Source organism: Salvelinus namaycush, chromosome 16, assembly GCF_016432855.1.
Source record: "Salvelinus namaycush isolate Seneca chromosome 16, SaNama_1.0, whole genome shotgun sequence".
NCBI classification, from domain to species: Eukaryota; Metazoa; Chordata; class Actinopteri; order Salmoniformes; family Salmonidae; genus Salvelinus; species Salvelinus namaycush.
Genome location: NC_052322.1, coordinates 15065059 through 15092041, shown reverse-complemented (window position 1 = coordinate 15092041; position 26983 = coordinate 15065059). Strand labels below are relative to the sequence as shown.

At 44.0% G+C, this 26983-nt stretch overlaps 1 protein-coding gene across 2 annotated transcripts in view; it reads left to right on the top strand.

Moving 5' to 3' along the window:
• spryd3 (SPRY domain containing 3) overlaps nucleotides 1-26983 on the top strand; it is an 82705-nt gene that overhangs the window by 19489 nt on the left and 36233 nt on the right. For both annotated transcript variants that reach the window (XM_039010560.1, XM_039010559.1), the window contains exons 3-6: nucleotides 181-256; nucleotides 13322-13446; nucleotides 13749-13884; nucleotides 15675-15863. In XM_039010560.1, the coding sequence (XP_038866488.1) occupies nucleotides 181-256; nucleotides 13322-13446; nucleotides 13749-13884; nucleotides 15675-15863 (526 nt within the window). The remainder of the gene's footprint in view (nucleotides 1-180; nucleotides 257-13321; nucleotides 13447-13748; nucleotides 13885-15674; nucleotides 15864-26983) is intronic.

Sequence of the window (26983 nt, the reverse complement as noted above, 5' to 3'; positions counted from 1 at the left end):
ATTGAATCCCCCTTCTCCTAAAAATGAATGTATTAAAACGATTATGACTATTATTATACGACAACTAAATTCAGCTTATGGCCCCCAAAAAGTGCCCCTGGCTCTTATCTCAAACTAGGATCTTCACCTTCTAATTGGCAGATGTCTGAGTGGAAGTGTTTCTTTGTTATTTCTCTTCAGCTATCAAGGGAACTCTGATGAGGTTGGCTGCTATGTGGCTCCCCGTCCCTTATCAAAGGGAAACTGCTACTTTGAGGTAAGTGTTAACACCTGTTTTATTTTCACTAATGATTAGTATCCTTAGACGATGATAGCCTTATCTTTTGAAATGTGTGTGCCTTGCACACTTCTAAGCAGTTATTATTTTCAATTGTACAATGGGTGGGTCTAATGCTAATAGGGGCAGCAGGTAGCCTAGTGGTTAGAGCATTGGGCCAGGCCAGTAACCGAAAGGTTGCTAGATCGAAACCCTGAGCTGACATGTCGTTCTGCCCCTGAACAAGGCAGTTAACCCACTGTTCCTAGGCCGTCATTGTAAATAAGAATTTATTTAAAAATCCTGAATGCTGATTGGTTAAAATCGGATTCCAGCCGCTGTCTATTCCACAAGTTATCACCGGCTAAAGCTATGACGTTAAAATGCCTATTTACTCTGTTCCATTTGACTGCGCAATCCACTGTCTCATCAGCCCAGCCAGGCAATTTATAAACTTGATCTCCACTATAAAAACATCTAGACATTACCCAAACCTAATTGAGATGGTTCGGGATGAGTTGGACCACAGAGTGAAGGAAAAGCAGCCAACAAGTGTTCAGCATATGTGGGAACTCCTTCAAGAGTGTTGGAAAAGCATTCCTAGTGAAGCTGGTTGAAGGAATGCCAAGAGTGTGCAAAGGTGTCATCAAGGCAAAGGGTGGCTACTTTGAAGAATCTCAAATGTAAAATATATTTTGAGTTGTTTAACACTTTTTGGGTTACTACATGATTCCATATGTTATTTCATAGTTTTGGTGTCTTCACTATTATTCTACAATGTATAAATAAATACAAACCCTGCAATGAGTAGGTGTGTCCAAACTTTTGACTGGTGCTGTATGTATGGCAATAGAACATTTAGAACAAATGACTGTCCATAGATACAGAACAAAAAGACTCAATGACTGGCAACCGAACCGATAGAACGAACGACCAGCCGGCTTGGGTAGCAACCCTAGATTTGTGTCGGGAGTATATCTTGTGGAAGGATGAAATGGTATGAATAAATTCATCAAAATAAAATTTTCCCATGGAAATATGTATATCATTATTTGAATATGTTGGTAACCCGTTGTATAAAAATGATAATGCCCTCGAAGCCAGTGTTTGGAGGATACACTACCGTTCAAAAGTTGTTTTGTTTTTGAAAGAAAAACACTTTTTTTTTGTCCATTTAAAATAACATAAAATTGATCAGAAATACAGTGTAGACATTGTTAATGTTGTAAATGACTATTGCTGGAAACAGCCGATTTAAAAAAATAAATATATGTTTTATGGAATATCTACATAGGCGTACAGAGGCCCATTATCAGCAACCATCACTCCTGTGTTCCAATGGCACGTTGTGTTTGCTAATCCAAGTTGATCATTTTAAAAGGCTAATTGATCATTAGAAAAGCACAGCTGAAAACTGTTATTCTGATAAAAGAAGCAATTCAACTGGCCTTCTTTAGACTAGTTGAGTATCTAGAGCATCAGCATTTGTGGGTTCGATTACAGGCTCAAAATGGGCAGAAACAAAGGACTTTCTTCTGAAACTTGTCAGTCTATTCTTGTTCTGAGAAATGAAGGCTATTCCATGAGAGAAATTGCCAAGAAACTGAAGATCTGGTACAACGCTGTGTACTACTCCCTTCACAGAACAGCACAAACTGGCTCTAACCAGAATAGAAAGAGGAGTGGGAGGCCCCAGTGCACGACTGAGCAAGAGGACAAGTACAATGGAGTGTCTAGTTTGAGAAACGGATGACTCACAAGTCCTCAACTGGCAGCTTCATTAAATAGTACCCGCAAAACACCAGTCTGAACGTCAACAGTAAAGAGGTGACTTGCTTGCCTTCTAGACAGAGTTGCAAAGAAAAATCCATATCTCGGACTGGCCAATAAAAGATTAAGATGGGCAAAAGAACACAGACACTGGACAGAGGAACTCTGCCTAGAAGGCCAGCATCCAGGAGTCGCCTCTTCACTGTTGTCTCCACGACTCCACAGCAAGTTGATAGTGGCCCTAGTTATCCAAATTGCCCGATTTTTTTTTGTGTGTGCAAATTCAAGCAAATAAGCAATAAAATCCATGAACCTTGAGGTATAGATTAAGAATAAAGGGTTTATAAGTAGTTAAAAATTGTTTATATGCTAGGCTTACTTACTGTATAACCCCTTTATAAATCCTTTTAAGTATGTAACATGTTACCATACTAAACTTAGGTTGTAAACTTAGACTAATATGAGAATATTATAACAGTGCAGTGTAATTTTATGCATAAAGCTTTTCTTAGTAGCGTCAGTGCTGACATGTTGTTGAAAGTGATGTTCCTCACGCTCCTGGCCTATATGAGATGTGTATGTGCGTAAGCTAGAGGCCATTTTCCAAGCAAGATACCAGAGTTTCTCAGAACCTGATCCCTTTTTATCAAAGAAAACCAAAATAATTCTCAAATGCTAGTCACAGTTGGAGTCTGATGGCTATCTGCAAGTTAGATTAAATGAGTTTGACATTTACAGTTAGAAGTTTAGAGTGATCTTTAAAGAACTCCACGTCCGTACTTTATGTGATCCGGTTCTCAATTTTTATTCGGCGTGACGCACATCCTGTGAAATTCCCCCAGATATTGAAAGTTTGGGGGCATTCTTTCCCATAAAGGTCATTTGCCTGTCAGAATATGCGTCACTAGTATCCTCATGTTTCCTCATTATGCTTTCACAAGGAAATAATTTCACCTTCGTCAGACACTGCCCCTGTGCACTCAAATCTAGACCTATCTGTCTTCAGTGAATCCAGCAGAAGAGCATCTGGGATTTGTGGCATTCCACTTATTTCAACATTTTATTTGAATTCCATTTCAATCCATTCAAAGTCCATTCCAATTTCATCAGCCTATCTAAGCCCAGCTGCGTCTGTGAATCTTTCATTCAGACATTTATAAGCTTTTAAGTACCTTCTACTAATGTATTTGAACCTGTCAAGTGTCAAGTGCAGTACAGCCAGTACTGTAAAAGCCTAGAGATTGAACTGAACTGATCAAAAAGTATCCTCGAATGAGTGCAGAGGAGAGCAGGTGAGTGAGACCTGGACTTTCACTCAGAAAAACCCAAGGAGTTCAGTTTCAGACTGTGAATAATCACGTGGGATCCAGCCCAGAATCTGGGTTCAAATAGTGTTTTCTTTCAAAAACTTAATGTGATTGAGCTGGCCTAAATTGCCGGATAGGCAGAATTTGCACTTTTAGGACTATCCCATTGGTTCCTCTGCCAAAGCAGCGGCTACTCTTCCTGGGTTCCAAGCACATTAAGGCACATCACACAAAAAAATATACCAACAACAAAAACTGTACATCATACAACATCATTACACCACAACATTTCTACAACACAAAGTGTATAATAACGCCATAAAACAATATTAAAATGTATGTGTGTGTGTGCTAGCGTGTGTGTGCCTGTGTCTCTTCACAGTCTGTGTTTTTCCATAAGGTGTAGTTTTCTGTTCTTTAAATCTGATTTTACTGCTCGCATGAGTTACTTGATGTGGAATAGAGTTCCGTGAAGTCATGGCTGTGCAGTAGTGTGCGTTTCCCGGAGTCTCTTTTGGACATGGGGAGTGACGAGACCCCTGGTGACATGTCTTGTGGGGTATGCATGGGTCTCTGAGCTGTGTGCTAGTCGTTTAAACAGACAGCTTGGTGCTTTCAACATGTTAAAACCTCTCACAAAGACAAGTATTGATGCAGTCAATCTCTCCTCTACTTTGAGCCAGGAGAGATTGACATGTATGTCATTGATGTTAGCTCTCTGGGTATATTTAAGAGTCAGCTGTGCTGCTCTGTTCTGGGCCAACTGTAATTTGCCTATGTCTCTCTTGGTGGCACTTGACCATATGACTGGGGAGTAGTCCAGGTGTGAACAAAACTAGGGCCTGTAGGACTTGTTTTGCTGAGCAATGTCAAGAAAGCAGAGAAGCGCTTTATTACAGACAGACCTCTCCCCATCTTAGCTACTGTTGCATCAATATGTTTTGACCATGACAGTTTACAATCTAGGGTTACCCAAAGCAGTTTAGTCTCCTTAAGTTGCTCAATTTCCACATTCATTTCAAGATTTAGTTGATGTTTAGGGTTTAGTGAATGGTTTGTCCCAAATAAAATATATTTTGTTTTTGAAATATTTAGTACTAGCTTATTACTTTCCACCCATTCTAAAACGGACTGCAGTTATTTGTTAAGTATTGCAGTGATTTAACTTGCTGTGGTAGCTGATGTGTATAATGTTTAGTCATCAGCATACATAGACACACAGGCTTTACTCAGTAACAGTGACAGGTCATTAGTAAAGATTGAAAAAAGTAAGGGGCCTAGACAACTGCCCTGGGGAATGCCCGACTCTACCTGGATTATGTTGGAGAGGCTTCCATTAAATAACACCTTCTGTGTTCTGTTAAATAGGGAACTCTCAATCTACAATAAAGCAGGGGATGTAAAGCCTTAACATGTGCATTTTTCCAGCAGCCTATTATGATCAATAATGTCAAAAGCTGCACTGAAGTCTAAAATAACAACTCCTACTAGCTTCTTATACATTTCTTTCAGCCAATCATCAGTCATTTGTGTAAGTGCTGTACATGTTGAGTGCCCCTCCCTGCTTTGCTATTCTTCTGTAGTGGAATGACTTTTGCTTCCTTCCAGGCCTGAGGGCACACACTGTTCTGTAGGCTTAGATTAAAGAGATGGCAAATAGGAGTGGCAATATAGTCCGCTATCATCCTCAGTAAATTTCCATCCAGCCCCAGGTGGCTTGTCATTGTTGATAGACAACAATAATTTTTTCAATGCTCACTTTATGGATAAAAAAATTACAATGCTTGTCTTTCATAATTTGGTGAGTTATGAATGGCTGTGTAGGTTCAGAGTTTGTTGTTGGCATGCCTAAGTTTGCTAATCTTGCCAGCGAATTAAAAAAAAAATTAGTTGGCAATATCAGTTGGTTTTGTGATCAATGAGCCATCTGATTCAATGAAGGATGGAGTGAGTTTACGCACAAAGCTTTTTACTATCATTCTTTATTAGGGCTTGGCGATATGGCCAAAATATAATTTGACGGTATTTTATGTTTTAGATTAATACAAATTCAATTTTGCTTTATGAGTAGTGAGTGACCCTAGGGTGGCAAAACATACATTCTAAAACCGTGGAACACACAGACTGTGTGGAACACACAGACACGGAAGACAACCACCCACAAAACACAATAGAAAACAACCTCCCTAAATATGGTTCCCAATCAGAGACAACGATGGTTCTCTCTGATTGAGAACCATATCAGGCCAAACGAAAAAACCCAACATAGAAAAACAAACATAGATAACCCACCCAACTCACGCCCTGACCATACTAAAACAAAGAAATAACAAAAGAACTAAGGTCAGAACGTGACAGTATCCCCCCCAGGTGCGGACTCCGGCCGCAAAACCTGAACCTATAGGGGAGGGTCTGGGTGGGCATCTGTCCGCGGTGGCGGCTCTGGCGCGGGACGTGGACCCCACTCCACCATAGTCTTAGTCCGCTTCAGTAGCGTCTTTAGAGTGGCGACCCTCGCCGCCGACCTAGGACTGGCAACCCTACTAAAGGGCCCCACTGGAGGAGCGCCTCTGGACTGAGGAGCGCCTCTGGACTGAGGAGCAGCTCTGGACTGAGGAGCAGCTCTGGACTGAGGAGCGCCTCTGGACTGAGGAGCGCCTCTGGACTGAGGGGCAGCTCTGGACTGAGGAGCAGCTCTGGACTGAGGAGCAGCTCTGGACTGAGGAGCAGCTCTGGACTGAGGAGCAGCTCTGGACTGAGGGGCAGCTCTGGACTGAGGGGCAGCCCTGGACTGAGGGGCAGCCCTGGACTGAGGAGCGCCTCTGGACTGAGGAGCAGCTCTGGACTGAGGAGCGCCTCTGGACTGAGGAGCAGCTCTGGACTGAGGGGCGGCTCTGGACTGAGGGGCGGCTCTGGACTGAGGGGCGGCTCTGGACTGAGGGGCGGCTCTGGACTGAGGGGCGGCTCTGGACTGAGGGGCGGCTCTGGACTGAGGGGCGGCTCTGGACTGAGGGGCGGCTCCGGACTGGCGGGCGGCTCCGGACTGGCGGGCGGCTCCGGACTGGCGGGCGGCTCCGGACTGGCGGGCGGCTCCTGACTGGCGGGCGGCTCTGGCGGCTCCTGACTGGCGGGCGACTCTGGCGGCTCCTGACTGGCGGGCGACTCTGGCGGCTCCTGACTGGCGGGCGGCTCTGGCGGCTCCTGACTGGCGGGCGGCTCTGGCGGCTCCTGACTGGCGGGCGGCTCCTGACTGGCGGGCGGCTCTGGCGGCTCCTGACTGACGGGCGGCTCTGGCGGCTCCTGACTGACGGGCGGCGCTGGCGGCTCCTGACTGACGGGCGGCTCTGGCGGCTCAGGACTGACGGGCGGCTCTGGCGGCTCAGGACAGACGGGCGGCTCTGGCGGCTCAGGACAGACGGGCGGCTCTGGCGGCGCTGGACAGACGGACGGCTCAGGCGGCACTGGACAGGAGGGAGGCTCAGGCGGCGCTGGACAGGTGGGAGACTCTGGCAGCGCTGAGCAGGCGGGAGCACCTGTAGTGCGGAGACGGAGAGACAGCCTGGTGCGTGGAGGTGACACCGGATAGACCGGACCATGGAGGCGCACTGCAGGTCTTGAGCACCGAACCTGCCCAACCCTACCTGGCTGAATGCTCCCCGTAGCCAAGCCAGTGCGGCGGGGTGGAATAGGCCGCACTGGGCTGTGCTGGCGAACCGGGGACACCATGCGTAGGAGGAGACGCACTGGAGACCAGATGCGTTGAGCCGGCTTCATGGCACCTGGCTCGATGCCCACTCTAGCCCGGCCGATACGAGGCGCTGCTATGTACCGCACCGGGCTATGCCTGCTCACCGGGGACACCGTGCGCCTCATGGCATAACACGGTGCCTGCCCGGTCCCTCTCTCTCCAAGGTAAGCACGGGGAGTTGGCTCAGGTCTCCTACCTGGCTTAGCCCCACTCCCCGTGTGCCATCCCCCAATACATTTTTGGGGCTGCCTCTCTGGCTTCCAGCCGTGCTTACGTGCAGCCTCCTCATACCACCGCCTCTCCGCTTTCGCTGCCTCCAGCTCAGCTTTGGGGCGGCGATACTCTCCAGCCTGTGCCCAGGATCCCTTGCCGTCCAGAATCTCCTCCCAGGTCCAAGAGTCCTGCGATCGCTGCTGCTGCTGCTTTTGTCCGTTACCACGCTGCTTGGTCCTTTGTTGGTGGGTGGTTCTGTAACGATCTTCGTCTGGAGAAAGAGAGGAGGACCAAAGCGCAGCGTGGTAAGTGTTCATAATGAAACTTTAATAGAACAAACTGAACAAAAGAATAAATTGAACGAACGAAAACCGAAACAGTTCCGTGTGGAACACACAGACACGGAAGACAACCACCTACAAAACAATAGAAAACAACCTCCCTAAATATGGTTCCCAATCAGAGACAACGACAAACACCTGCCTCTGATTGAGAACCATATCAGGCCAAACGAAAAAACCCAACATAGAAAAACAAACATAGATAACCCACCCAACTCACGCCCTGACCATACTAAAACAAAGAAATAACAAAAGAACTAAGGTCAGAACGTGACAATAGGATGCACTACAAAACCTCTTGTTTGATCTCTTATGCACTAAATTAGGCCCAGCCTTTGGAAAGTAGAACAAAAACGAGAAATAGAAATAAGAATAAACCGAGAAAGTAAGCTATACACAGGGTCAGTTCCAGGGTCAATTCCAATACCATATTTACAATGTGCAGGGATATTGGCGTGATCGGGGTAGATACTGTATGTGTAGGGTAATCAGGCATCAGGATATACAGTATGATAAACAGAGTAGCAGCAGCGTATATGATTATTGAATGTGAGTGTTTATTAATTTGACCATTTTAAAAACAAGTACACATAAAACTCGAAAAGCCATACATGCACATTAGTAAAATCATCGAGGATAGCACACAAAGTATTGGACTAGTTTCCATTGTGGTCCTTGAAACAAGATGGCCAGGCAAGATCAAACACGGTAGAACACAGTTTGACAGCGAGATAATAAAACATCTCGCTGTCATACGGTGTGTGTGTAGCGTCACTATGAATGTGTGTCAGCAAATTAAGTGAGTGTGAGTGTAGAGTCATGTAAGTGTGCATAGAGCCGGTGCAAGAAAAAAAGGTCAATCCAGATAGTCCGCGTAGCCAATTCTTGTTAGCTATTTAAGCGGTCTTATGGCTTGTGGATAAAAGCTGTTCAGGAGCATGTTGTTGTCAGACTTGCTCCGGTACCGCTTGCCATACGTAAGCAGAGAGAACAGTGTATGACTTGGGCGACTTAACAATTTTCTGGGCCTTCCTTTCCCACCGCCTGATATAGAGGTCCAGGATGGCACGGAGCTTGGCCTCAGTGATGTACTGTGATGTTACCTACACTCACCAGCTGGGGTTGGCCCGTCCGGAAGTCCAGGATCCAGTTGCATAGGGAGGTGTTCAAACCCAGGGTCCCAAGCTTGGTGACGAGCCTGGAGGGGACTATTGTGTTTAACGCTGATCTGTAGTCGATAAACAGAATTCTCACACAGGTATTCCTTTTGTTTAGGTGGATGAGGGCAGTGTGGAGTGCAATTGAGATTACTAAGTCTGGGTCTGTTGGTGCGGTATGCAAATTGGAGTGGGTCTAGGGCAAGTTTCCTCAACTGATTTAAAAAAAATAGAATAATTGTTGTTCATAAGACTGTAAAAACACCAGCAAATCAGTTCCAAGAGATTTTTATTTTAGAAATCTTTCCCAAAGTATTCCCACATATAAGAGAGAGATGGAGATGGGAGAAACTTCCAGAAGGACAAACAACTCTGCAGTACTCCACCAATTAGGCATTTATGGTAGAGTGGCCAGATGGGAGCCACTCCTCAGTAAAAGGCACATGACAGCCCGCTTGGAGTTTGCCAAAAGGCACCTAAAGGACTCTCAGACCATGATAATCAATATTCTCTGATCTGATGAAACCAAGATTGAACTCTTTGGGCTGCATGACAAATATCACATCTGGAGGAAACCTGGCACCATCCCTACAGTGAAGCATTGTGGTGGCGGCAGCATGCTGTGGGGATGTTTTTTCAGCGGCAGGGACTGGGAGACTAGTCAGGATCGATGCAAAGATGAATGGAGCAAAGTACAGCGAGATCCTTGATGAAAACCTGCTCCAGAGCGGTCAGGACCTCAGACTGGGGCGAAGGTTCACCTTCCAACAGAACAACGACCCTAAGCACACAGCCAAGACAATGCAGGAGTGGCTTCAGGACAAGTCCCTGAATGTCCATGAGTGGCCCAGCCAGAGCCCAGACTTGAACTCGATCAAACATCTCTGGAGAGACCTGAAAATAACTCTGTAGCTACGCTCCCCATCCAACTTGACAGAGCTTGAGAGGATCTACAGAGAAGAATGGGAGAAACTCCCGGTATACAGGTGTGCCGCGCTTGTAGCGTCATACCCAAGATCACTCGAGGCTGTAATCTCTGCCAAAGGTTCTTCAACAAAGTACTGAGTAAAGGTCTGAAAACTTACGTATGTGATATTTAGCAACACATTTAAAAAAAAAAAACTGTTTTTGCTTTGTCATTATGGGGTATTGTGTGTAGAATAATGCTGTAACCTAACAAAATGTGGAAAAAGTCAAAGGGTCTGAATACATTCCGAAGGCACTGTATAGCAAAATACTCAGTCAATGTTGCTGGCTGCATTCCTTCTATGATAAACATTATAAATATGATGGCAATGGAACATTTTTGCAAAACAAGACCATGCTTTTTCATTTTAAGCTTATTTACTTGTGTGGCTGCTAGCTAAATAGCATTGCACTTCTGTTGTAATCTGATGTTTATTAAGCTATTTTCTGCTGAATGGAAACTATAGTTGCATGCCCCTGATCAGTCTGTTGAAGCAAAGAAAACTGTTTATTTTCAATATAAAACGCAGGTGAAATAGTTTACAGCACACGTTTTTGATGTTCTGCGTTCTTGAAAATGCAGATTTCTTGACTCTTAACGCGACCCCTGGGGCTTCTTGCAGTGAATTTGAAGTCTACAAATGATTTGTAATTATGTTCGAGCCCCTTTGACCATCCGCTCAGAAACAAAATTGTCCCCTGGCTGAATCTAGTTGATGATCCCTGGTGTAGGGTGGCTGGGATGATTTGAGTTGTGTGCTATAAACAGCCTTTCAAAGCACTTCATGATTACAGATGAGTGATACAGGGCGGTAGTCATTGTGGCAGGTAGCCTTAGAGTTCTTGGGAACGAGAATGATGGTGGTCAGCTTGAGACATTTGGGATTACAGATTGGGACAAGGAGAGGTTGAAAATGACTGAATATACCTGCCAGCTGTTCTGCGCATGCGCTGAGAACACAGCCCACGGGTGTTGACCTGATTTAAAAACCTTACTCACGTCGGCCTCGGAGAGTGAGATCCCCCAGTCCTCTGGGTCAGCGGGGGCCCTCATGCATGGCCCGCTGTTTTTTGTCGAAGCGTGTATAAAATGCGTTGGGGTCCTCTGGTACAGAGGCATCGTTGGGCAGATCATGGCTGAGTCTTCCTTTGTAATCTGTAATGGACTGTAGCCCCTGCCACATACGGTGGGCGGCGGAGCCAGTGACTGAGGTGGTTAGCTCGTTGACGCTATCGGCGTAGTCCCGGAACTTATTCCAGTCAGTGCTAGCACATCAGTCCTATAGCATAGCCTCTGTGCATCATGGGTACTTCCTGCCTGAGCTTCTGCTAGGAGCTTCTGCTACGAACGAGGGCCTTGTATGCTTGCTTGTGGGTAGAGTAACAGTTGTCTAGGCGAAGGGAACTTGTTGATGGAAGTTGGGCATCACGTGTCTTAATGACGCAGAATTAAATTCACCGGCAACAAGAAACGCAGCCTCCGGGTACAAGATTTCCTGCTTGTTTATAGCCTCATACAGTTTAAGTGCCAACTTGTTGTTTTTCTTGTTCTGAGGTGGAATATATACAGCAGTCACGATAACAGCTGAAATTCTCTCTCGGGAGGTAGAAGGGTCTGCATTTGAACCGGGTATCCCAAGACTAGTGAACAATGGGTGAAGACTTCCACTGAGCTAGAGGGACTTCCACTGTGTTTTCAGAGAGAGTGAGTGTTGGACAGGTTCGCAGCCAGAGGCGCAGGAGGACTACCCTCTCCTGTATGGGCTGGATCACCTTTCACCTAATTATGCTTGGCTCTACTGCCAGCCGCTGGCTGTAACTGTAGCTTTCTCTCTCCCTGCCTGGCTGGCTGAGAAGGCAGAGTGGGGTGCTTCCCCAGGGCAGTGGGGAGGCGGTGGGCCACCATCGGTGGGCCGGGTGTGTGCTTATGTGAGAGAGAGGAGAGGCTGGGGTTGAAAAGTCAATGATTTAATAGCAGCCCCTGACAGCAGTTTTCCATTTAAAGTTGTGACTCAGTGAAGTTCTCACAGTAACTGTTGACAGTTCGATTTTCTGTTAGGCCTATATGTCTCACTCCTTCCCGATCTAATTGTGAAACACCAGCATTGTGGCACACACTTGGGTATGTGTCACATACAATGTTCCTTCTAAGCTGTGGGTGCGCAGCTCCCCGGGACTGGCGCGCAGAAGAAATATCAGCTTGCGCAGAGAAGCACATTGAACTTCACTCAACTTTCTAGTTTCCCCCTTTAGTTATCTCTATCAAAGTTTCCCTCTATTGTTCGAATTGTGATCGAATCAACGCAATATTAGCCACTTTCAGTGCAACATACCGAAACAAAAACAACTGTGCAAGTGATTTTCTTGTAGGCAGAGTGCATTGGAGTAGGATTTTATTGCATTCACAGGCATGACTCTGGCCCAAACTACACAGATCTGTGCGCAATAACCAATCAGAGCTGCAGTATCCCAATATGCAAATAGACCATTGCCATATATGGATCTGTGTCATTCAATTTGACCTGCACTGTGTTTACAGCATGAGTGGTCGTGAGTAGATGCGCTTGTTTTGAGATCAAAGCAAGAGCTGCATGTAGCCAGGTGTGTACATTTGATCATATTCTTTGTTAGTGAGTTATTAGTCCAGTTATAGCTCATTTCTAGTCCGCAATGGGGGAGTGATTGTTTCCTAAAAAGCAGAAAATGTGTGCATTTCAAGTCCGGTAAAGAGCTTTTTGTCTGTAAGGGGCAGTCTTGTATTTTGAGGCAGTGTTGTATTTTGAGACAGGCCTGAATAAGCTATGTAGCCAATTGGCAGAGGGTAGCATAATTTGTCATATTTTCTATAATAATGGTATGGGAATAAGGAATTTTATTTAGTAAAGTGGTTTCTTGCATCAAACATCACAACATTTTCAGTCACCTCCTTTTCTGAAGGACAAGTGGATAACCAGGTTAATGGAATGTATGCCTACATTGAAAACCTCACATTGGCTGCTACTACAGGCTTAATGATAGAACTGCTATTTCCATGTTAAAATGTTATGGTATTTTCTCCATATTTTTTTTAATGGTAGGCCACTCTGATAGGCCTACATTATGATCAAATAGCCACAGTAGCCTATTTGGCCACTGTTATAACTGTAACTTAAGGTGGGTACAGCCTCAGTGTTCACAGTAAACTTCCACAGAATTTTCACAATGTTCAAGTTTGCGCTCAGCAGACCTGAAATTTGCGCAATGCCGAAAATAATTTTGAGGGAACATTGGTCACATATGCATCAATATTCTTTCCCATATGAGAATGTGTGTGTGCCACATCTTTACTTTCTTGAATAGACTACTTATTATTTATCATGCTTGTGTCTTCTTACATAGGTGAATTGTTATGAATCATGTAGGTATTGTTTCTGGCTGTTACAGTAGGCTGTGTGTTATGTTCAAATAGCCTAAATCCACTTCAAGGAGAGATGAGAGTGCGAATATCTTTTTCAATTGTTCCGTTTGTCTTCCGTTAGTCAGCACATTACCTAAGGGTGCACTTTCTTTATTTCTTGACCTAGGTGACCATAATGGACACAGGGGTGAGAGGGACGATAGCAGTAGGCCTGGTGCCACAGTTCTACAAGCTGGACCATCAGCCAGGCTGGCTGCCACAGTCTGTAGCCTACCACGCTGATGACGGCAAGTAAGTCTCACACCATGCAGATGACCGCAAGTAGGCCTCAGTCATACCAGCTCCTCAGTTTGACCTCTAAGGTGTTTTGTTATGGATGTAGGCTAATTGCAGGGACTTTCAGAGATGCTATGGACCTTATTTTTATTTATTTATTTCACCCTTATTTCAGCAGAAAGTCCCATTTTTAAGACCAATGTCTCTTTTTTTACAACAACAAAAATAGTCACACCACAGGCATGATTATGTTCTACAGCATTGTCCAGTGTGAATAAGGCTCAATGAGTCACTGTTATCCTATTTCTTTTGTATAGGCTGTACGATGGAAACCCTGTGGGCCAGCAGTTTGGGCCCAAATGCAACCGTGGTGACAGGATTGGCTGTGGAATATACTGTGATACCATCGAGGCTGGGTTGACCACAGTCTTTTTCACCAAGAATGGCAAAGAGGTGAGTTGCTCCTTGCTTTTGCCCAAATTCCACAATGAGAGACCATCAAATAATTGGGGCTTAACTTCAGTGCTCTTGACCGCTGCTTAAAGGGGAATGGAAGTGTTTTACAAGCTAGGTCAAATGTCGCTAAGCCTTGTTAAAACATAAGAATCGCAGAGGCAGTAATTTTGATACTTTGTATCCCTAATTTTCTTCATTATTTTGGCAGTTACCTGTACATATTGATTAACCGTTGATCAATTTTAGTGAAGCAGGTGGTCAATGCTGACACCACATTTTAATTCTGAGTACACTCTTTAAACCGGCAGAGATTTATTCTGTCTTGCCAAACATGGGTGGTTAATTCACTGCAGTATTAGGCCTTATATTTAGCCTACGAATTATGCTTATGAATGAGCTTCTAAATAGGTTGATGATCTTTAGCCTATCTATCTTCACTGTTCTCCTGCGCAAGTACACACCTCCACTTGCCTCTCAGCAGGCCTTCCAGCTATTCCTTGTTGAGTCCCAGGTAAAACTAGGCTACAACTTGTTGGTCACATACACTATATATACAAAAGTATGTGGACACCTCCTTCCTACACCTGTTTCTGACTGGTGAATAAAATCAAGCACACCGCCATGCAATCTCCATAGACAAACATTGGCAGTAGAATGGCCTTACTGAAGAGCTCGGTGACTTTCAACGTGGCACTGTCATAGGATGCCACCTTTCCGTCATTTCGTGAAATTTCTGCCTTGCTAGAGCTGCCCCGGTCAACTGTAAGTGCTGTGATTGTGAAGTGGAAATGTCTAGGAACAACAACGGCTCAGCCGCGAAGTGGTAGGCCACACAAGCTCACAGAACGTGACCGCCGAGTGCTGTAGCGCATAGCGTGAAAAATCGTCTGTCCTCTGCAACACTTGCTACCGAGTTCCAAACTGCCTCTGGAAGCAATGTCAGCACAAGAACTGTTCGTCAGCACAGACAGCACACAACACTGAACTGCCTCTCACAAGCTTAAGATCACCACCATGCGCAGTGTAAAGCTCGCCGCCATTGGGCTCTGTGGACTCTGTGGAAACGTTAGCCAAGTGTCAGACACGGTGTAGTAGGATTCAATCTTAGTCCTGTATTGACGCTTTGCCTGTTTGATGGTTCGTCTGATGGCATAGCAGGATTTCTTTTAAGCGTCCGGACTAGCCTTTTGCTTGGTGCGGATGTTGCCTGTAATCCATGGCTTCTGGTTAGGATATGTACATACCGTCACTGTATTTTCAAGATTGTTTTACTGTTAGCCTATTCGAGGACAGAACCAACCTTGCTCTTGCTTGCCTAATTTAAAATACAGCATAGGCCAAATTGACTGGTGGGGAAAAGTTTGAAAGGTGGGAGAGTACAATGATGTGATCTCAGTTGTAGGACGCGACGGACAGGCAGAGACCAGTAGGCCTACTATGAAAAATAAGATCTAAGAGTTTACAACCATTAGACAAATAGAATTGACCTGAAAACGTCTTGAGAAACAAGCATTTACAGGCCATCATAAATCAACATTCTAAAATGTTTGACTACTCAGGGACGTAATAATATGAAGAAAGGTAATTTACAGTTAGCTGGCGTTCTAGAACCTAGTGCTTCTGTTCCCCCTTAAGCCTAACATCCTTGAGAGGAAGAGCTAAGACATCCTGTGTGTGTGTGTGTGTGTGTATGTTTGCGCCTGCGTGTTTGTGTGTCTACGTCTGTGTGTGTGTGTGTGCGCGCGCGTCTGCGTTCATGCGTCCGACCTCCGTGTGTTTTGTTCCAGGTGGGCTCGTTGGTGTTCCCGGTAGCGGCAGAGGGCCTGTTCCCAGCCATCGGGATGCACTCTCTGGGAGAGGAAGTGAGGCTGGACCTCCAGGCAGAGTGGGACATGGAGGAGGCGGACAGCGTCATGATGGTGGACAGCCACGAGGACGACTGGGGACGTCTCTACGACATCAGGGTCACTGGCACGGTAAGGAGTAATACAGAATAGCGTCCTCCCATTCTGTCACTCCCTTTTTATGCTGCTGGAATGACTGAGCTCTCTCACACACACACACGTACGTACGCATGCACGTACATGCATGCGCGCACACACACCTGCATTGCTGCCCCTGTCTTTCTGTAACCACCTCAACGTAACACAACCAACAGGCCACAAGGGCACAAGCTACTGAATGGCCAGTTTTGGAGGAACATGCATGGCCAACAGATATGACATGTATGAAAAAGAGGAACAGCACTCGCAAATTAAGTATTAGGTTTTATTTAGTTTTATTATCAGCAGGCACAATGGACAAGTTTTGGCCAGCAAGCCTTTTGTCCAGAGGATTGACCATTGTTTTAGACATGTAGCTATCTGGTGGCTGTTACTGGAAGTGGTTAAAGGAATGGGGATTTGAGGAGAGGTTTTGCCCCAATTATGACTCCCCTCTCCCTGCCCTAGCTTCTTGACTCCACAAGACCTTCTTGGCTAACCGTAAAACTGTGTCAATTAGTAATGTTGTTAGCTGGCACCTTCCCACTTGCATGTGTGCCAAGGTGCTGTTGGTTGCGACAGCCAGTAGTGGGGGTCAGGATGGATTTGGCTGCTGTTTCTGTTAGTTTCCCAGCAGTGTTTAGAAAAGTTAAGAGAAACGGTAACATCCGGGGTTATGTTTGTGTTGTGGGTACGTAGATCAGACCCCACTCATCTCTAATACGGAGAGATTCAAAGAATCCAGGTTATATATGTTGATACTAGAGGCATGCGGGCGCGCGCACGCACACACACACAGGTTGCGTGACAGATTTGTTCATCCACAGGTCGTGACACCTCCAGTTGAGAGGACTGAGAGAGACCATCATCTGTGAGTAGTGAGGGTAGACTGAGGTCATAAAAGAGGGTCTGCGGGTTAAGACAAATTATTTCTCAGCTCTGCTTTCCTGGACTAATGGTTGGCAGTGGCACGGAACGGGATGGTACGAGGCAAGGCCTGGCAGCTCACCAGGTTGTAAAAATTCAGTAAGGGGAGTAGCGGGACTCCAAGGAATCTTTTACTCTGTCTCATGTGGTCGGAGGTTTTCACAGCTGGGGTGTTCAGCTGTGTTTGTGTGTGTCCTGCAGACAACCATTTTGTTTAGTTCTTTTTTTGTGTCTTACTTTAGGAGCAAGTGAGTAAAGTAGCCCTCATCAACATGAGGAGAGGGTGATGATGGTGCTTCTGTTGATGCTGGAAACCGATAAGGGCGAGTTTTGACAAGCTCAAGGTCTTTTCGGGTGGAGATCTGAGACTGGTCTCTTGGGTCTTTTAACATGACATTACAACCATTCTCTTCACACAAGACTAGTACAACATAGTTGTTTCTGAATCTGAACAGACCAGGGTTCAAATAATATTTGTTTCATTTCAAATACTTCGAGCTGCACTTGACAGAGCTTGCCTGGCTCTCTAAATAACCTACTTGGAATATCAGGGCGGTAGAGTTGCACTTTAATAGCCCTGGGTGGATCTCTGTGGGTTTTAGTTTCAACATTCAGCAAATGAAAACCAATACTTCAAACTTTTATCTCTTTTGGTGAGAAGCAAACCTCTCTCATGATGTGTTAACAATTGTTCCATAAAAAACACCTGGCTAGTCTCATAGTTTTCTAAACAGTGTGCGTGCGTCAGACGTGTGTGTGGGTTTTTCCCTCCCTCACATGTCATGTTAGTCCCTCCGTTGATTGAGAGTATTAATCTGATGTATAGTAATTAGAAGCAATGCAAATATTATCCTTCTTTCATATGTACTGTAGCTATGCAACGGAGCTTTCCAGTGAAAGTTTCCGATGACATAGCTATACAGTGTGCATCGCGGATAAGCGTCTTATCATTTTATACCACTTAGGCCTACGTTATTGTACCGTATTCTTTCCTGGCGTTGTTTACTTTGCCAGCATCACCATTTGTAAACTTTGCCACAGAATGGAATACTTTTATGTGTTGTTCTTTAGAACTATAAAAACGGTTCTGGTTCTGAATGATAAGCGTCCTAACAGATGGTAGAAAAGGGACAAAGAATTATGATGCCACAAGAAAGGTACAGAGCAGAAAGTATTCATACTCCTTGACTTATTCCATATTTTGTTGTTACAGCCTGAATTCAAAATGGATTAAATGTTGTTGTTTTTTCTTCTCACCCATCGACACACAATACCCCATAATGAAAAAGTGAAAAGATGTTTTTAAACATTTTTGCAAATGTTTTAAAAATGAAGTACAGATATGTAATTTACACCCCTGAGTCAATACTTTGTAGAAGCACCTTTGGTGGTGATTACAGCATTGAGTTGTCTAGGGTATGTCTATGTCAGCTTTGCACTTCTGGATTTGGGAATTTTCTCAAGCTTTGCTAAGTTAGATGGGGAGCAGCAGTGAACATCAATCTTCAAGTCATTCCACAGATTTTCAATGGGATTCAACTCTGTGCTTTGGCTGGGCCGCTCAAGGACTTTGACATTCTTGTTCTGAAGCCATTTCCAGCATTGCTTTGGCTGTATGCTTGGGGTCATTGTCCTGTTGGAACGTAAATCTTCACCCCAGTCTAAGGTTGTTTGCACTCTGAAGCAGGCTCTCATCAAGGACTTGCCTGTATTTGGCACCATTCATTGTTCCCTCTATCCTTACCAGTCTCTCATTCCCTGCTGCTGAAAAGTTGCTGCCACAACTATGCTTCACTGTAGGGACAGGGTTAATTGGTGATGAGCTATGCCTGGTTTTCTCCAGACATAGCTCTTTGCAATTAGGCCGAAGAGTTACATTTTTGTCTGATCAGACCACAATCTTTTGGCTTAAGATCTCAGTCTTTCACATGCCTTTTTGCAAACTCCAGGCGTGCTGTTATGTGCCTTTTTCTCAGGAGTGGCTTCTTTATGGCCACTCTCCCATAAAGCCCAGATTAGTGAAGTGCTGTAGAGACTGTCGTCCTTCTGGCAGGTTCTACCATCTCAGCCAAGGAACTCTGCAGTTCTGTCAGAGTGGTCAGTGGGTTCTTGGTCATCTCCCTAACCAAGGTCTTTCTTGCCCGATTGCTCAGTTTGGTTGGACGACCAGTTCTAGGCAGAGTTTGGGTAGTTCCATGTTTTTTCCATTTCCAAATGATGGAGACCATTGTACTCTTGGAAACTTTCATCACTCTAGAAATTGTTTTATATCCTTCTCAGATATAAGCCTCATCACAATTCTATGTCAGAGATCTACGTACATGTGGAATACGTCAAGGGGTATGACTACTTTCTGAAGGCACTGTAAATTACTTTTCTGACAAGTGTGATTTTTATGGGGCTTGAATTGAGAAGTGCAAAGCCACAGAATGCAGAGTAGTACAATGGTGATGGCACTGACTTGCCTTCCATGGAGTCCTTGTCTTTGAACACTGTTTACATTGCAGTTGGCGGGACGGGCGCTCCTGTTTAGATAAGTGGGTATCAGATCCCAGCTGTTTACCAACTGTCAGCATCACGCCTGTCTAGCAAAACCCTAAACCCATCCACCACAAGTTTTCCTCTCTATAATAACATAGGCTATGTCCTCCATTTTCAAATGTACATTGCTGTTATAGTTTATGTTCTTGAGATTAAACTGAGTCAAACTCATAGAATCAATGTAATAGAAAAGTTATCATATATATATATATATATATATTATTATAGGGTGGTCCCATTCTCCCCAACTTCTTTTCCGATGGGGGGGGTGTGTGTGTGTGTGTGTGTGTGTGTGTGTGTGTGTGTGTGTGTGTGTGTGTGTGTGTGTGTGTGTGTGTGTGTGTATGTACAGTTGAAGTCGGAAGATTACATACAGCTCAGCAAAATACATTTAAACACAGTTTTTCACAATTCCTGACATTTAATTCTAGTAAAAATTCCCTGTCTTAGGTCAGTTAGGATCACCACTTTATTTTAAGAATGTGAAATGTCAGAATAATAGTAGAGAGAATTATATATTTCAGCTTTTATTTGTTTCATCACATTCCCAGTGAGTCAGAAGTTTACATACACTCAATTAGTATTTGGTAGCATTGCCTTTAAATTGTTTAACTTGGGTCAAACGTTTCGGGTAGCCTTCCACAAGCTTCCCACAATAGGTTGGGTGAATTTTGGCCCACACGCTTTTTCAGTTCTGCCCACATTGCCCACATATTTTCTATAGGATTGAGGTCAGGGCTCTGTGAAGGCCACTCCAATACCTTGACTTTGTTGTCCTTAAGCCATTTTGCACAACTTTGGAAGTATGCCATCTATTTTGTGAAGTGCACCAGTCCCTCCTGCAGCAAAGGACCCCCACAACATGATGCTGCCACCCTCATGCTTCACGGTTGGGATGGTGTTTTTCGGCTTGCAAGCCTCCCCCTTTTCCCTCCAAACATAACAATTGTCATTATGGCCAAACAGTTCTATTTTTGTTTCATCAGACCAGAGGACATTTCTCCAAAAAGTGCAATCTTTGTCCCCATGTGCAGTTACAAACCGTAGTCTGGCTACGGTTTGGCTTTTTTAAAGGCTGAGTGGCCTTTCAGGTTATGCCGATATAGGACTTGTTTTACTGTGGATATAGATACTTTTGTACCTGTTTCCTCCAGCATCTTCACAAGATCCTTTGCTGTTGTTCTGGGATTGATTTGCAATTTTCGCACCAAAGTACATTCATCTCTAGGAGAACGCGTCTCCTTGCTGAGTGGTATGACGGCTGCGTGGTCCCATGGTGTTTATACTTGCGTACTATTGTTTGTACAGATGAACGTGGTACCTTCAGGCGTTTGGAAATTGATCCCAAGGATGAACCAGACTTGGGGAGGTCTACATTTTTTTCCCCCTGAAGTTTTGGCCGATTTCTTTAGATTTTCCCATGATGTCAAGCAAAGAGGCACTGAGTTTGAAGGTAGGCCTTGAAATACATCCACAGGTACACCTCCAATTGACTCAAATTATGTCAATTAGCCTATCAGAGACTTCTAAAGCCATGACATCATTTTCTGGAATTTTCCAAGCTGTTTAAAGGCACAGTCAACTTAGTGTATGTACACTTCTGACCCACTGGAATTGTGATACAGTGAATTATAAGTGAAATAATCTGTCTGTAAACAATTGTTGGAAGAATTACTTGTGTCATGCACAAAGTAGATGTCCTAACCGACTTGCCAAAAATATAGTTTGTTAACAATAAATTTGTGGAATGGTTGAAAAACGAGTTTTAATGACTCCAACCTAAGTGTATGTAAACTTCCGACTTCAACTGTATGTATTTATGTATGTGTGTGTTTATGTATGTGTGTGTTTATGTATGTGTGTGTGTGTGTGTGTACGTACGTACCTACGTATGTATGTATATTAGTACCAGTCAAAAGTTATGACACACCTACTCATTCAAGGGTTTTTAATAATTTTTATTTTCTACATTGAGGTCGAAGGAATTGTCCGTAGAGCTCCGAGACAGGATTGTGTCGAGACACAGATCTGGGAAAGGGTACCAAAAATGTTTTGCTGGATTGAAGGTCCCCTAGAGAAGAGGCCTCCGTCATTCTTAAATGGAAGAAATTTGGAACCACCAAGACTCTTCCTGGCCAGGCGGACAGCTCTAATCTGAGCAATCAGGTTATTTCATAGTTTTGATGTCTTCACTATTATTCTACAATGTAGAAAATAGTAAAAATAAAGAAAAACCCTTGAATGAGTAGGTGTGTCTAAATGTTTGACTGGTCTGTCTCTGTCTGTTATTCTTGGGGGGATGGGGGATTGCTCAATTCCCTTAATGTCATAATATTACATAATTACTGATTTATTGAACTCCTTTTGTCATGGTTTTTAATGTTAGGTACACAAAACAGACAGAACACGTATTGTGTAATCCATATAAATCAGTTTTGACTAATAGACTAAAACTCCCAATTGAAATAAGACATGTTATAAGTTGCATTGTCCGCCACCATGCTCTTGCTCCTGTATGTTTTGTCTTGTGTGGAGGCATTTGGCTGGCTGTGCTGCGTACGTGCTGCTTGATACAAATGCAAGCAGCCAAATCCCTCTCTCCCTGTTGCCACAGCAGCGGCTGTCCCCACCAAGCTAATCCCCCCCACCCAGCATAGTGCTGCAGAGGACTGGGCAGCACCTCAGTCTGCTGCTGGAATGACTGAGCTCTCCCTCACACACACACACACACACACCTCGCTTACATGCACGCACGCACATACACCTGCATGGCTGACACTGTCTTTCTGTTGTCACCAATATAACACCATTTTCTATGCTCCCTGACTCTCTAGCTTTCATTTTGGTGATTATCAGTGAGCTGGACACCGTCAAGTAACTATATGAATGTAGGTTCATTTCTACACAGTTTTCGATTTGGTTTTATTCATTTCAAAGTATATTGAGTTTGCACCCCCCCACCCCCATAATGTTCTGGCTAGACACTTTTACACTTACCGCCCGTGGGCTGCATTGGGGAAAAAGGGGACACCTAGTCAATTGCACAACTGAATGCATTCAACTGAAATGTGTCTTCTGCATTTAACTAAAACCCTCTGAATCAGAGCGGTGCCGGGGGCTGCCTTAATCGGACGTCATCGGCACCCAGGGAGCAGTTGTGGTTGTTGTGGGTTAGCTGCCTTGCTCAAGGGCAGAATGGCAGATTTTTTCTCACCTTGCCGGCTCTGGGATTTGAACCATCTTAACTTTTAGGCTATCTGCCACCCACATTTGTTTTACTATCCTTGTGGGGACCAAACAATTGATTCCCAATCAAAATCCTATTTTCTCTAAACCTAACCCTAATTGTAACCATAACCCTAAACCTAACCCCTAAGCCTAAAATATCATTTCTCCTTGTGGGGACTTGTGAAATGTCTCCTTGTCAGAATGTTTTTTGCTTTACTGACCTTGTGAGGACTTCTGGTCCCCACAAGGATAGTAAAACCAAAAACACACACACACACACACACACACACACACACACACACACGTGTCCTCCTGAAATTTTAAATGGGCTGACTGTTCTAGTATTAAATCCCAAGTTATTCTTCTTAGTGTGTCAATTAACCTAGAAAGATCAAATCATCATGTCCTCTTGCCCCTTCCAGGTTCCCCCACCCAAAGTTGAGCAGCACATAAAATATATTATCATCTGTGCTGGTCTCCAGCCAACACATGCACCTCTCCATAGAGTTCTATCTGAACCACCAGTCATGTTATTTCCATTTACTAGAGGAGCTAACACCCTTCTAAGGTTGCCTGGTTCCTTCCTTGGAGGAACAGTTGTCATGCATCCCATCATGATACTGTTTGATCTGCTGAAGTTCATCAGTTTCCCATAAACTGTGTAATTCCCCTGTTGAGAACCACTAGGCAGGCAGGCAGACACTGCAGGCAGTGGCATCGACCAGAGTGTCCTCTGACTGTCCACGATGGGAACAGAACAGCGTGAGAACGTGTGTGTTTGTGAGTATGAAAGGAAGCTCTGATGAATACTGCATGTGGGAGGTTTAGGCGAGGCCGGGCCAACCTGCTTCTTTAACTAGACATCTCACTGAAAATTTCCGCTTAAGTCTGCATAATTTCTGAAAAATGTCCTAGATGGCGAGAGATATCTCACACGAATGACAGTGACGCAGATTAAGAATTTTTGTTGATTTAAATAGCCAGCTACAGTTGAAAGTAAGACTGTGACTCTTGATGATATTCAAAATATTGGTTCTGGTTCATCATAGTTTAGCCGAGTTGTTAGTTAGTTGAGCTGTTCTACACACTTTTTCCTATATAGTGCATTACTTTTGATGGTCATTAGGGTTCTGATCAAAAGTAGTGCACTATATAGGGAATAGAGTGCCATTTGGGGTGCAACCACAGACAATAGAGATGTTTCTTCTCTCGTATGTTCCATTTATTCTCTTTAGCCCTTTTGAAAAAAAACAGCATAGACCAGCATGAATTTTAAGTTGGTCTGTGCTGGTCTGATGCTGGTCAAGCTGGTCTGACCAGCATGGTCTCGCTGGTTCTGCAAGCCAACTAGCATGGTCTAACTGGTTGTGCTGGCTGACCAGCATTCATTGTGTTTTCAACTTACTGTTGAGAGTTAGAAGAGTAGATTGAACGAAGTGCAATTTTTTTATTTGTTTTTGCATCAGTAGTTTTTCTCATGACAGTCACTCAATTAGCCCATGTGATTGTTAAGTTAGTCTAGCGTCCAGATATCTAAACTTGTAGGAATTATGGTTGAATAACCGACCGGGGGGCCCCCAAGTCACTCAGATATTATATTACAAACTGCAAACATTTATCTCCACCCTATGGCAAAATGTTTAGATTTGCAGCAAACTTGCTTTAAAACTGCAAAATGTTCACTACGTCCCATGGCAAAATGTGTAGAATTGCAGGAAATGAACTCTAAAATGACGTCTTTCTCTCCGCTGTCAAGAGGGGGGCCGCTAAAATGTTTTGCTTGCAAGGTGGGGGGGCCCGAACCAAATTTCGCTTAGGACCCTCAGAAGGCTAGGGCCGGCTATGACTGCATGTGTGGGCATGGATGTGCTTACGCAGACCCTCGAGCAACTGCGGCCCCCCCAGAATTTTTGTGGCCCCGACCCCATAAAAGTTTCCCATCCCTGACGTTAACCATTTAAACTGGAACAACCATTTCAGTAACGGGTGCAATAAATCCAACTAACGGATAGGATACGTTTTTTTAAAAATCTTTGTGTAGCATAAGATACATTTATTGATTTAATCAATCAATGTAAATGCAAAAACAGATTTTGTAACAAACAATTTAAAAAAAAATAACTGCAATACATTTACTTGACTTAAAGAGAAATTTCACCGATGCTCTATTTCAAAATATACACTACCGTTCAAAAGTTTGGGATCACTTAGAAATGTCCTTGTTTTTGTCCATTTTTAAAACAACATCAAATTGATAAGAAATACAGTGTAGACATTGTTAATGTTGTTACTGACTATTGCTGGAAATGACTGGTTTTTATTTTTATGGAATATCTACATAGGTGTACAGAGGCCCATTATCAGCAACCATCACTCCTGTGTTCCAATGGCACATTGTGTTAGCTAATCCAAGTTTATCATTTTAAAAGGCTAATTGATCATTAGAAAACCCTTTTGCAATCATGTTAGCACAGCTGAAAACTGTTGTTCTGATTTAAAGAAGCAATAAAACTGGCCTTTAGACTCGTTGAGTATCTGGAGCATCAGCATTTGTGGGTTTGATTACAGGCTCGAAATGGCCAGAAACAAACTTTCTTCTGAAACTTGTCAGTCTATTCTTGTTCTGAGAAATGAAGGCTATTCCATGCGAGAAGTTGCCAAGAAACTGAAGATCTCGTACAACGCTGTGTACTACTCCCTTCACAGAACAGCGCAAACTGGCTCTAACCAGAATAGAAAGAGGAGTGGGAGGCCCCGGTGCACAACTGAGCAAGAGGACAAGTACATTAGAGTATCTAGTTTGAGAAAGACGCCTCACAAGTCCTCAACTGGCAGCTTCATTAAATAGTACCCGCAAAACACCAGTCTCAACGTCAACAGTGAAGAGGTGACTCCGGGATGCTGGCCTTCTAGGCAGAGTTGCAAAGAAAAATCCATATCTCAGACTGGCCAATAAAAATAAAAGATTAAGATGGTCAAAAGAACACAGACACTGGACAGAGGAACTCTGCCTAGAAGACCAGCATGGTCTGTGTCTTGTCGTATTTGGTGTGTTACAGGTAAATTGCCTTCACCTACATTTCAAAGCGCAGTGATGATTGTACCTTATTTCCAAAATATTGGGTAGAAAAATGTACCATCAGAGCTCTAAAGTATGACAAAATATTTTGCTGTGCGACTAGGAAAACTAGCAAAATCTCCCAGATAATAATTGTTGTAATGATAAGGCTTTGCTCTACCCTTGTTTCCTCCTACCCTAGAGAAACAAATGAGTACTACAGCAAAAGTGGCTTACTTCCAGGTCAAAAGATCTGACCAATATTACCGCCGCAACATTTGTATCTTACTATAGCGGATCACAGGGACTGCATTTTACATTCATAAACCATGTCGTTGGCCGTTCTAAAACTGGCGACGTCGTTAACCATTTGTTTACACTTTTGTTCAGTAATGTTACCTCATTGGCTAGCTATCTAACAACCTAGTAACTTTACCAGTATATGCAAACATTTGGGGGCACAGAAATAAAGGAAAAGGAATATCTTCTTCAGGAGATCAATGATCATAGCAATGAATGAATGATAGATCTCTTGTATGTCGACATCACAAACCTGACGTTTTTAAAGAAACCATTTTCAGTGTATTGCATCCCAATAGGAAAATAGTGCTTTTACACAATGTAGAAACGAAATATTCCATAAATGATTTCGTAATTTCAACGACCGGTATTTGTATCAAAATGTTTCACTTTTATAATAAACCAATGTATTTACAGTGTTACATATTAGTTTCTAGGGCACAACGTGTGGTTCAAAAGTAGCTAGAATTCATATTGGCCAGGGGTATTCAACCGGGGGTCCACAGAGGTACTGCAGGGGGTCAACAGAAATATAGAGTGCCTTCAGAAAGTCTTTGGACCCCTTGACTTTCTCCACATTTTATTACATTACAGCCTTATTCTAAAATTGATTACATAGTTTTCCCCCCCCCTCATTAAACTACACACAATACCCCATAATGACAACGCAAAAACTGTTTTTTTATACGTTTTTAAAACAACTTAAATTATACATTTACATAAGTATTCAGACCCTTTACTCAGTACTTCGTTGAAGGACTTTTGCCAGCGATTACAGCATTGAGTGTTCTTGGGTATGATGCTACACGCTTGGCACACCTGTATTTGGGGGGTTTCTCCCGTTCTTCTCTGCATATCCTCTCAAGCTCTGTCAGGTTGGATGGGCAGCGTCGATGCACAGCTTTTTTCAGGTCTCTCCAGTGATGTTCGAGCGGGTTCAGGCTCTGGCTGGGCCACTCAAGGACATTGAGACTTGTTCCAAAGCCACTCCTGCGTTGTCTTGGCTGTGTGCTTAGGGTCGTTGTCCTGTTGGAAGTTTAACCTTTGCCCCAGTCTGAGG